General features: G+C 45.0%; 3 protein-coding genes across 3 annotated transcripts; all 3 read left to right on the top strand.

Annotated features, from left to right (window-relative positions):
• Nucleotides 1-1,035: 1,035 nt before the first annotated feature.
• SARC_09893 (hypothetical protein) lies at nt 1,036-3,970 on the top strand (the record flags this gene model as incomplete). The annotated part of the gene is made up of 3 exons (XM_014296080.1): nt 1,036-1,320; nt 1,428-1,708; nt 3,469-3,970. The coding sequence occupies 3 exons, from the start codon at nt 1,036-1,038 to the stop codon at nt 3,968-3,970; spliced, it is 1,068 nt and encodes a 355-aa protein (XP_014151555.1).
• A 2,082-nt stretch (nt 3,971-6,052) lies between these two features.
• On the top strand, nt 6,053-6,439 carry SARC_09892 (hypothetical protein; the record flags this gene model as incomplete). Its single annotated transcript, XM_014296079.1, has 1 exon — nt 6,053-6,439. The coding sequence occupies one exon, from the start codon at nt 6,053-6,055 to the stop codon at nt 6,437-6,439; it is 387 nt and encodes a 128-aa protein (XP_014151554.1).
• Nucleotides 6,440-8,130: 1,691 nt separating this feature from the next.
• SARC_09891 (hypothetical protein) lies at nt 8,131-9,595 on the top strand (the record flags this gene model as incomplete). Its single annotated transcript, XM_014296078.1, has 2 exons — nt 8,131-8,992; nt 9,189-9,595. 2 exons carry the CDS (start codon nt 8,131-8,133, stop codon nt 9,593-9,595), a joined length of 1,269 nt encoding a protein of 422 aa, XP_014151553.1.
• Nucleotides 9,596-12,299: the final 2,704 nt, after the last annotated feature.

Genomic DNA, 12,299 nt, shown 5'->3' with positions numbered 1-12,299 from the left:
TGCCATCAAAGTGCATTTAGAACACTTTGGAAATATTGGAAAAAGAGCTTGTATTAAATTATTTAAAATACAAATAAAACCAATATATTATCTCAATTGATCTTGATATTTTAGACTGACCGGAGGCCGTATTTCTACAACGTCCACAAGCTCTTGCCTGGCTCAGCCATAGACGGACAAAGATTATGAAGTTTTTCCATGCGTATAGCTGGTAAGTTCAGAACTTGTAGAATTCGGTCGGCACCTGAAAAAATATTTCGTGAGTCCCTCTCAATCGTATGGTTCGTAACCGTCCAGACTGTACCATTGCCTTAAGGCAAGTCAGCCCATATACGAGAGAAAAAATTCTAAACAATTTTAGTTAGCTTAACCTGTGAGGAACGTAATGTGATAAATACAGTAGCTCGGTCACTGATTGTGGCCAAACCCAAGTAACACTTAATATAGAGTGTTAAGTCTGAAATAAGTGAACTCAGTCAGAAGTGCCATTGGGAATGGCGCAACTACCATATTTATTAATCACGATCCTATGTGGAACGAGACTTTCTCTACCATCGGGTTATATGAAATTACCCGTCTCTATGGTTTTACATGAGTCATCACTTTTCCCTCATTATTTTCTCTAAAGATTCCACCTAATCGGTCCGGTCCTCTGGTCCAGTCTTGAATATTTCCCTAGGTCCGGTCCTCTGCTCCGGTTCTAAATTCCTCTCTCAGATCCAGTCCTCAGATCCGGTCCTAAATATCCGCTTAGGGTACTTTGTTCACACCTGTCCTCCGCCAGTCATTGCGTGGCAAAGCCCCCGCATGGACTCCACGTCGGCAAAAGACATTCGGTATTGTCCCGAGTATGCCGTGTCCAACGAGAACTTCGACGTGGACGAGTGCCTGGGTCATCTCCGTATTGCAGACATTCGGTCATGTAGAGACATGGCCTGCAGCTTCAACCAACTCAAATAGAAGGAGAGGTCCCGGGGCTACCTGACCCGAGAAGGCCAAGTCTGGCTGCCCATCGCGGGCGTATTCGAAGCCAAGATGATGACGTTTATCCTACAACAGGTCCTCGACCACTTCTTTCGGGAGATGAGAAAACAGCCCATCCACTTTGTTGATGACAGTTGCATAGGCAACTCAGGCCCTACAGCCGATGCCGACCATTGGGTCACCATGGAGCGATATGTGGACATTGCCTGGAAGAACAATATCCGCCTCCGGCTCACGAAAACCCAACTTGTCGTCCTGCGGAATATGCCTATCATCTACTACGGACGACTGTGTAGTAATGGTTACTGCACCATCATTGGAGAACGTAGTGAAGCCGTGCGCCGTTTAGCATCGCAGACGCCTGTCAGATAGGCCTGGGCTCCGCCCTGTTTACCCACTTCCCTTGGCCAGCGAAAAACTCTACAGCATTCCCTCCGAAATAGAAGCATCCGCACACCCGTAAAAAGATCGACGCGCGCACCCAAGCTGAGAATGAAGCAGAACTTCAGTACCTCTGTAGCGTTGACATCAACGGAGACATGCTCCTCTTGGCTCAGTCCGATCGGCAGCTCACAGAGGCCATCGCCTTCAGTCGTAAGATCACAGCACGCATGCCCCGCCCGTTTGAAGAGCCACAGACACCGGCAACCCCACAAGAGAGTATGCAAAACAAGCCCCTGCCCTCCAACTACCACCCCACAAGAAACGCCATGTGTACCCATCGGTCCGTCTGGCGTGTCGCGAAATGCTCCATCGTTTCAACGCCAGACGTCTCTCCTGCCCCCAAGTATTGTTCCAAAAAAAGGATGGCAAGCCCTTCTGCGACCCGCGCATCCATGGCTATACCATCAACGGTATCGACCGCCTCTGGCCTATCACGTACTGGGGTTCGAAATTCAACCCGGCACAAAGGCGCTACCATGTGACTAATCAGGAAGCGATGGGTCTCGGATGAAATGATCATCGTTTCAAACCATCACGACTTGAATGCATGGACAGACCACCTGCCCATGCTGACTTACTTCTCGGCCAGAATGGTGTCCCCCAACGACATGCGGGGCAACAAGAGACTAAAAACATCAGCGTAATAAATCCAAACTGGACTACTTCACTACCGGAGTCCCTCTAGTCTTACACCAATGAACATAAAATTTATTAATGCCTGAACCGGTGTCTAAACCGCGTCCGGTCCATTCGCAAAGACAGGGTCGATATTTAATGGGCCCACATAAGGCGACCCTGGCCTAAGTATTTACCGAACTATTGCGCGTATGCACTTTACCGGTGGCCGGTGGGCAGTCGTGCACTTAAATAATAATATTTTGACATTGTGTACGTGTACACACGTTGAGAACAATGTGAGATGGCTTTAGTTATTTATTTAAAAAAATCATCGTTACCGAAACAACAGTCAAGTATCAGTTTTCAGTACATACTCTACATCTATAACCTGAAATAGAATACAATGCCTTAAGGCCAGTCTTCGGTTATATAAAAAATCGTAATAGAAAAATATAATAGGTGATTTTTGAAATGTGCTCTTGTGTGTTTTAGGCAAGATTGTCGCACACACAAACGAGACTAACACAATCGTGAAGACATTCTTAATCTAGCTATATAATATATTTTTTCTAGCAACGTCAAATACAGAAAGTTGCATTCTATTGATGCATCAGTCAATCTTTGCACAGTCAATCTTTGCATGCATCAGTCAATCTTTGCCTGCATCAGTCAATCTTTGCATGCATCAGTCAATCTCTGCATGCATCAGTCAATCTTTGCATGCATCAGTCAATCTTTGCAAAATCAGATGAAGATCAATACCATGTTCGATCCTCGCATCCACAGAGAAATCAGCACAGGAAAATGGAGAAAAGGTTGTGGACAGGGAAATTATTATTGAGGGTACACAATAGCGGTACTGCAGTAACAGGCAATACGTGCTTTCCAGGTATGCTCAACCCCTTCTAGTCATTTCCTTCTCCGCAACAGATGAATTATGCCGAGTAACTAGAACATGATCGACTTTCTTTAGAATATTCTAATCTCGTACGTACATCGCATCAGAATACAAGCGCATGAAACCTCGGAAACGGAAGTGTTTCTTTTTCAGTTGGAGAAGTATTAGAAGATGGAAGCCGTCTCCCAAGGACTCTCCGGAAAGCAGAATTATCGTTGGGTACTTCCGGCCATGTCTCCGACACTACAGGAGGAAGTGAACCACCGATCTCAGTTTCCAAACCATCCCGAAACCAGTCAAATCATCGTCAAAATTGTCTGAATATAAGTCAGCGGGATGATCCTCGATATCATCGTACTCGAACTCAGTAGCTAGCTAGGTGACGAGCGCATCGTATATGTAGACTAGACTTATATAGATATATTCCAAAAGTAGTTTAAAAAAACTTTCCGTTTCCAAAAGTAGTTTAAAAAAACTTTCCGTTAACACTGAACGAGAGTCCATCCATTTGCAACTTCTCACAGGATCACTTTCCCTGTCACTAGTCCTGTACGGACAGCAAGCAGAACTGACAAGATGATAAAGGCTCAAACAAAGCCTGATGGTAGTAGTGAACACATGTCTGACATAACAAAGAAGGTGTTCCATGAACTACCTGAAGATCTTGTCAGACAAGCGACAATACCGCAAGCTAACCGCAATCGAGAATGCAGGCGAGTTAGGATCACCACTATCCCAGACCAACGAGTCAACCGTCCAAGACTTGACATGCCCATAGGGGGTCCATCCACAGGAGTGGGTACACCCACTCTGGTACAGGCAAGGCCGAGGACGTCTTATCGAACAAGACAATCACAACCCAACCCAGCGAGGACCAAGACCTTGCCCACACTGCGGTATAGACCCTTCGCCACATGCGTACAGCAAGTGCCTCAAGCAAGAAGAAAGCAACCGCCAGAAAGCAGCAGCTCGTGCAGCGCAGCAATCACAGCCCGTCCATCATGTAGACCAGTTAGCCATCACTAATGACAGCAAGGTGCAAAAGATGAACGAAAAACATATTGACAGGCTTGGTGGGCGGAAGCTAACATGATAAACATGGTAGATATTGTGAATGCGCACACTGATGAAGAAACGTTGTTAATAAATGCAAAAGATTTTGCTTTCACGCTGTATTCTTTAATTCCTAACCCACGAGACCAAAAAATCAATGGCACTACATACAATGCACTAGTAGATTCAGGAGCACAACGCTTATGCATAGATCGCAGTGTCGTGACTGAACTATACTCAAAGCACAACCCGGCTACACACAGCTAGCACAATCTGACGCACGAGTACAATGTACAGGTTCAACAGAAGTATGTGATATAAACTACGGAGGTAGAGAAACTTCAATTTGAGGTACTCGACCTCCCCAACAAAAAGTCACCAATACTTTCAGGTATGGATATTTTACCATACTTCGGGCATATATCTAGCGGTGGTAATTAATCCACTCATACCAACAGATGAGAAATGAAAATTACTTCTTACACCACACGAAGAAGACACTGAACATGAGCAAGAAGGATTCAGAGAATCGCTATCAGATTTATTAGACCAAAACGACATGATCTCACCTGACGTATACTGCAATCTACCAGAGTCAGTAGTGGATATACCGAGACAAGGAGCCAGTGCCAAAAATATCCGACACGCTCTCACAAATACATACCACAAACAGATGACAATTTTTAGAAATGGGTGAAAGAGGGACACGTATACAAGAGAACAATACCAACACAGGTGAATCTACCACTACTGTCAACAGGTGAATCTGAACAAGCACGCCCACTAAAGATAGTACGCACATGTTTAGACTTAAGAGGAGCCAAATATCACCATGAACAAAACAAATTTGTATTGCCAAAAATATTTTAGAAGTACTTCCCAACCTAAAAGGTGCACAACTCTTTTCCAAATTGGACATGGCAGGAGGAATCCACCATTTTCGTGTCCACGAAAATAGCCAACACTTCTTTACTTTTTCATGGAGAGGGGCACAATACTCATTTAAGTCAGCACCATTTGGACTACACTCGCTAACAGCATAATTCCAAAGAGTCATGGCCAACCTATTCATTGACATTAAATACGTACAAGTATACCTTGATGACTTAGTCATTGCCAGCCCCACGGAAGAGGAACACAGGGAGACAGTATCGAGAAGTCATCAACAGATATATCTCTGCCAACTTCAGGCTGAACCACCACAAATGTGCATTCGCAGTCAAGACAGTTAACACTTTAGGCGTCAAAGTTACAACACAAGGGCTCAAAACAGACCCTGAAAACAAAAACACATGGATTGGCCTCTGCCAAGAATAAAACGAAACTTACATCGAGCAGTCGGCCTAGCAAATTACATGCGAGACCACATACCGCAGTTTGCACAAATAACGAAACACTTCCGTAATCTCATGAAAGGAAAAATGAACCAAAATATAGCAAACCTTTGGACACCTGAACTCGTTAAGGATGGGAAGAACTCAAAGAGGCCATTGCATGCAAGAGGCCATTGAATGTTGCAACATTGACGTATCTCCAGTAGATAGAGTACCATTCCAAATCATGAATGACGCAAGTGACTATGACATAAGAGGATGCTAATTTTCAAATTATAGACGGGGTCAGACGAGATATACTCTATTTCTCAAAAGGCTTAAACTCCGCATAACAAAGATACGGGACGAATACAAAATAGTTACTAGCGCTGGTATACAGTCTAAAATACTTTTCGAAATACATCAAAGGAGGCGGTATAACATTGTGGACCGATCACAAAGCGCTATGCCAGATGAGTAAACAGCAAACGCTGCACCCCATGCTAGCGAAATTAATAGCGAAAACATTACATCACCACTCTCACAATCCCAGGAAAAGACAACCAAGCAGATATGCTATCACGGTTACACGAAGACACGCCATATAAACATCAAATTTGTTGAAGGAAGCCAACGAGAATATACACAAGGGTCAAGAATATACTGACCTCGAAACAAACATGCCCTTATTAGTAACTGCCATAGACTGGAAACTACATCCACGATTCTACAAAGAAGCAGAATGCAGGTTTGGGAATTCACCATCGATTTGTTTGCAGCAGCACACAATGCACACACAGCAAAGTTCTACACTAAAGAACAAAATGCATTACTACAAAAGTGGGCAGATGAAATAAACGCATGGGCGAATCCTCCCTGGGAGCTAGTCCCAGACGTTCTTGACAAAGTCATAGAGAAAGCCACGAGCATTACAATATGTGTACCCCACTATCCAAATGCGTCATGGTTCCCCAAACTTATGTCACTGCTAGAACAAGATCCTATGATAGTCAAAAACATGAACAACACCTTCCTACAAGGTGGCACAACGGCCCGTGGCAAAACACCTTGGGGAGTCACACTAGTAGCCAAGATAGGCACAAAGTCACCATACTTGACCAAAAAATAGTACATCCAGCCATAAAGATTTCGTCGGTACAAACTGACGACGAGTCGGCAGAGCTAGACACAGTCACATATGAGGACAGAGATACCTTAGTAGCCCAATACCACATTGTGGGCCACTACACCGTTGAAGAGACTGTGAATAAACTTCAATTAGATGGCCACACATGGTCACGCCAGAAGGAACATGTAAACCAATACATTGAAGGCTGTGTACCATAAGCAGGGCTTACACCCTTTACAATCAATAACAGTCGCATTTCCGGGCGACGAGATACAAGTGGACACCTCGGTTCCTTGATAGACTCGAATAGAGGCAACACATTCGTCCTAATTTTGCTCGATGTGCACTCATCATATGTTATACTTAGGCCAATAATGGACAAACCAGCGGCAGCGATCGCACGAACTCTAATTCCAATCATGTGTGAACATGGCTGTGAACATGGCTTTCCACAAGTCATACAAACAGATACGAACAGATCAAGTCACAGAATATATGAATGATATACTCTCGAAAATCATCGAGCAGGCCCTGTCACAACACCTAGTGTATCAACGCATGGTGATGGGAGCAAACGAGCGCTTTCATAGAGGCCTCTTACCCTTGCTGAGGAAATTCGCTGAACAAAAACCAGGCAGCTGGTGTTCACGCCTTTCATTTGTTCAAACGGGCCACAACCTACGTTCATCACGAAGACACAAATCACAGTGATTCAAAGTGTACTACGGATGATGACAAACCCAACTAACCGATTACAACACCAGTCAATGCACCTGGTACAACAGTACCATGGGAAACACGACTGAAGAATTTAAAAGAATCGATTAGACTACAAATGGATGCAAATGTTGCACAATATCAAGAGAAAATGCGCGCAGCATATGACCGAAAATATCAACAAAACGAAACAAAAAAAGTATGCACACTTCCAGGACGGGGACATTGTATTAATTCGTTACCAAGATGAAATGAATAAATGACAGCACCATACGGAGGGCAACAGTTATTTTGTCTGTAACCTTGATGGGACTAAAGCCCCGGAATACCCTACCTAGGTCAGTGATGAATTAGTCGGACTAGTCAAGAGCGCTAATGCTGTGGAGGAATTCACCCCCAATAGTCAAGTACAGCCATCAGAAGAGTCTGTATTTTGTCTCCTCGATACTTTGTGGACAAAGTACCGTAGACGGATATATAGGACCGGACCGGAGTATCGGACTGACAAGAGGAATTTAGGACCGGACCAGAGGACCGGACCTAAGGGAAATAATTTAGGACCGAACCAGGGGCTCGGGTCTAAGAGGATTTTATTTTTATTAAAGAACGGATCCGAGGACCGGACTAGATAGTAGAATATTTAGTTTAGTGAGAAAGAATGATGACTCATAGGATGTCATCACTATTTAGTAACTAGGAGACCATAATCTTAGATACGGAGATTTTCACAATCTGCCGTTGATAGAGAGAATCTCGTCCCACATAGGAACATGATTAATAAATACAGCAGACGCGCCGTTCACACCGGCACTTCTGACTGAGTTCACTTATTTCAGACTTAGCACTCTTTATTAAGTGTCACTTGTTTTTGACTACATTTTTTAGGTGACCGAACTACTGTATTTATTATACTACGTTCTTTCAAGGTTAAATCAACTAAGAAACAACTTAGTATAATTGCTTTTTTTTCAACGATGACGGGACCCAAGACTAGACCGTTACCAACGGTGGGTAAGCAAGCTTGTGATCGGTTGTTGAGTTGGTTGATTCGGAATCTTCGTCTTTTAACCGAGCTATGCGATAAGGTGGAGTCAGTACTTGCCAAGAAACCTGCACCTGAAGATGCCAAGAAGGTCGAAATCCATTTGGAATTAACCCGTTTGCTTTCGGAGGGACAATACTCAATTAAAACCTTGGGTAAGCTTCAACAGTCCCCAAACTGGATTTCTGATGTAGAAGGACACCTGAGTACGATGATGCATGTGCAGGAGGCCACGGACAATATTCGTCTTATTCAAGAGCAACTCCGCCAACTCCGCCAACTCCGTGAGTTGTCACTGGCGGATATTGACACGTCTACACCCCAGGACTTGGACCAGGCGACCGTGGATGAGGACTTTTCTGAGACTCAGACCGAACCGACAGTGCAACAACGTTGGGCTCCTCAACACTCAACACAGGCAGGGTCGACACCCACTCGCCAGTTACATGACGAAGGGGCTAACAACATGAACCAAATTAGCCCCGTGAAACGTAAAATTGGACGTACAAAGTCTATACAACAGGTGGCTTCATACGGTAATGTCCATGTCACTCGCAGAGAGTGGTCGTTGCAGAACGCTCAAAATCGAGCACAACCGAATCCGACCCCTGAGGAGATGCCGGCTAATGGTCCGGATTGGTATCAGGCATCGAACGATAATGTCCATGCTTCTCGCAGAGCGCGATTGTTGACAAACGCTCAAAATCGGGCACAAACAATTCCGACCCCTGATGAGATGCCGCCTAATGGTCCGGATTGGTATCAGGACTCGAAAACTTTAGTGAAATCGCCTGGTACAATTTTTTTTGGAACCTGCGGACTTACACTTGGACATGGACACTCCACGGAATTCATCGTCGTCGGCAAAGTGTTCCTTTGATGCCTTCCGCAGAGTAATGAAGTCCCCGCAGCAACAGATGAAATAGAGTCATGTGGCAACGAACTTATTTCGTGATAGGTTGCAACGTCACCGTAAACCACGTTCACCAGAGGAGTTACAGGAGAATTCTCAGGATGCGGCGAATGTCTCTATTGATACGATTGCATACCGCAAGCACCTTCCTGTTCATCACGATTGCTACTTGGAAGAATCACAGGCAGTGATACGTCATAAAGGCTCGGAACCTACGGAGCCTATCATTACTATATCGACAGCGGCCGAGATGAAAATGCAAGTTTTTCAACTGACCCAACGAATGATGCAGGCAGAAGCAGATGGACGCATAGACGATGCGTGTGCGCTACAGGGTCTAATTCGTGCGTCGGATGAGACTCTGAAGACGTGTTCAAAAACGGTCAACAAACGAACATCGAAGGAATGGCCACCCAACCCGCAGGGTAACTATTATTTGGACAATCCGCAGAAGATACAGTTACACGCTTTTATCTCGGAATAGCACAAAAATGCGCGATTCCACAAGCTAGAACCGATTCATATGCAAATGGGTTTACACTGAGCTCTACAGCATGAAGGGGCTCCTATGGCGCTATTGGATTTATTGTGGAAAACGAGCAAAAATTACAGTCTATGACATTTGAGGATGCCACTGCTTTTATTGTACGTACACAAGAGCAAGACCTGGAGGATAATGCATACCGCCAGGTATTAGCATGCATGAAGCTGAAGCCATCGGTACCGCTTGATACTCAGATTCGTGATTTTGAACGCCAGGTGGAGCTCATGGAAATGCAACAGTATGAGAACCTCTTACAAGTATACCGCAACCGTGGTATACTTAATCTTATACGCCAAGCTGCAGGTGGGGCGTACTACCGGGATACTCTTCAAATGCATCCACAGTGGCGAAACTACTCGTCTGAAAAGATGCGCGATGTATTTTGTGTGAACATTGACAAAGCAGAAGAAAATCGCCAGGACAAGTTTTCGCGACCTCTACGAATTCCGGGGAACTCGCGATCACGTTCAAATTTGCGTACGGAAGCGAATATACGCGCCAACCCGCATGCACCGCCTACATCAAACCCACGGGTTCGTTGTCGATCATGTGCACAAAACATTCCGCCGGGACCAGGACATGCAAGTCGTTGTCCTAACTTACAACGAGTACCGGTCCAGGCTAGCACAGGTAGACGCATACTAAATGGTGGGGCTACAGTTCAACGTACATCGGCTACAAGCACATCGACACGCGGGACTCACGAATCGGGTACTAATTTCCGACCCCGTGTTAACTTAGTGGACGGTGATATTACGCCTGATCAACCAACCACCGAGACGGGGGAGACTGAAGTGATGCACATTCATGATTTGGTCGATGAGTCGTATGTGCAGAGTGACGATGGGTTGATGGAAGAAGAGCAGACACCCGGTGGTTGGGAAGTTGGAACAGATTCGGATTGACAGGCTGGGGTGTCTGATGTGAACATGTGCATGTCATTTGGTCGTACGGCAACAAGAATATTTGCAGTAAAAGAAAAATTGTTTCATACTGACAACCGTGTATATGTCACTTCACAAGTGAACGGACATGACATGCGCACCTTGATTGACACGGGGGCCAACCGTTCAGTCATCACTCAGACATCCACAGCTAAGGCACACCTCTCTATCACACCACCGGCCAAGGATAGTTACATAAACTTGGTGGACAAAGCCTTCAGGACTCCACGCTTGGGAAAAACACAAGCAACAAGGGTCCAGTACGGGTCAGCTGCTACTGAGGGTTGCACATTTGAACTTATGAACCTACTGGATAACATTGATATGATATTGGGTATGAATATTATGGGTGATTTGGGATTAGGCTTAACCGGACTAGTATCTCCATTTCCAGATATTATTCGTATTGTTATGGATGAACTACCGGAACCAATCAATCTTCGAATGGCCCCAGACTTGTCCGAGCCAGGTGATATACGCGCACACCTACGCCAATACCTGGATGCTATTGACACTATTCTGGATGCAGCTCGCTGTACACCTCCGGGTAGTGAAGTGTCACTTCCTATTCAACGGGATAAACTCCTGGGCCTACGTCAGCAGACAAGAAATTTTGTATCTGACAAATACAAACCACATGTACCGAAACAAGTAGACAAATGGGAACACAAACTGGTCACCAATCGTCGAATATCGGCGTCGATCGCTAACACCGTCGGGTGAACTTATTAAGTTGCGCGCGTGCTTGGACCTGCGACAGATTAACGCTCTTATTCCGGGCGATCAGTTTACGCTTCCGAAGGTCAACGAAATCATCAGCAACTTGAAGGGCAAGCGTTACTACACCACGTTGGACTTATCGGCCGCGTACCATCGGTTACCGGTCCACGTCGATTCGCAGCACATGTTTTCGTTTACATGGAACAGTCAGCAGTACTCGTTTACGTCGGCTCCCTTTGGATTGACGACACTCACGTCACAATTTTCAACGGACAAATAGTAATTTGATGGCAGGACTAGACGTGCAATGCTATGTTGATGATCTAATAATTGCATTGGACGATTACGAGGAGCACATTGCTACGGTTCAACAGGTCATTCGATGCTTGAGGGAGAATAACTTCAAACTTAATCAGAAGAAATGTCACTTTGTGGTACGAGAGGTGATGGTCCTGGGAAAGAAGATATCAGCTAAAGGCATTGACGTGGATCATGAGAAGCAGCAACGTTTAATTGACCGGTCAGTTCCAAGACGTCAAAGAGATATTGCCTCTGCGTTAGGATTAGCAAACTTTCTACATGAGCATCTACCGAACTTTGCACACAAGGTAACTCCACTCCGAACCTTTTCTAAACTTAAGCCAAAGGATTCCATTGGGGATCGTTGGAAGCCAGAACATCAATTGGCGTGGGATCAGACGAAGGAGGCTATCGTGTCGGCAGTCAGGTTGAACTTTCCTGTTGATGGTGCACCACTTGAGTTAGAGACGGATGCAGGCAATTATGGAATTGGTGGCGCATTGTTTCAATTGATTGACGGACGCAAACATTACCTGATGTTATTCTCAAAAACTCTCAACAAGGCACAGCAGACATATACAACCCCGATGAAAGAATTATTAACACTTACCTAAGCTTTGGTTCACTTTCATGATCATCTCATTGGACAGCGGTTTACTGTACACACCGACCATAAGGCT

Source organism: Sphaeroforma arctica, assembly GCF_001186125.1.
Source record: "Sphaeroforma arctica JP610 unplaced genomic scaffold supercont1.1073, whole genome shotgun sequence".
Taxonomy (NCBI): Eukaryota; class Ichthyosporea; order Ichthyophonida; genus Sphaeroforma; species Sphaeroforma arctica.
This window is presented reverse-complemented; position numbering and strand designations above follow the sequence as displayed.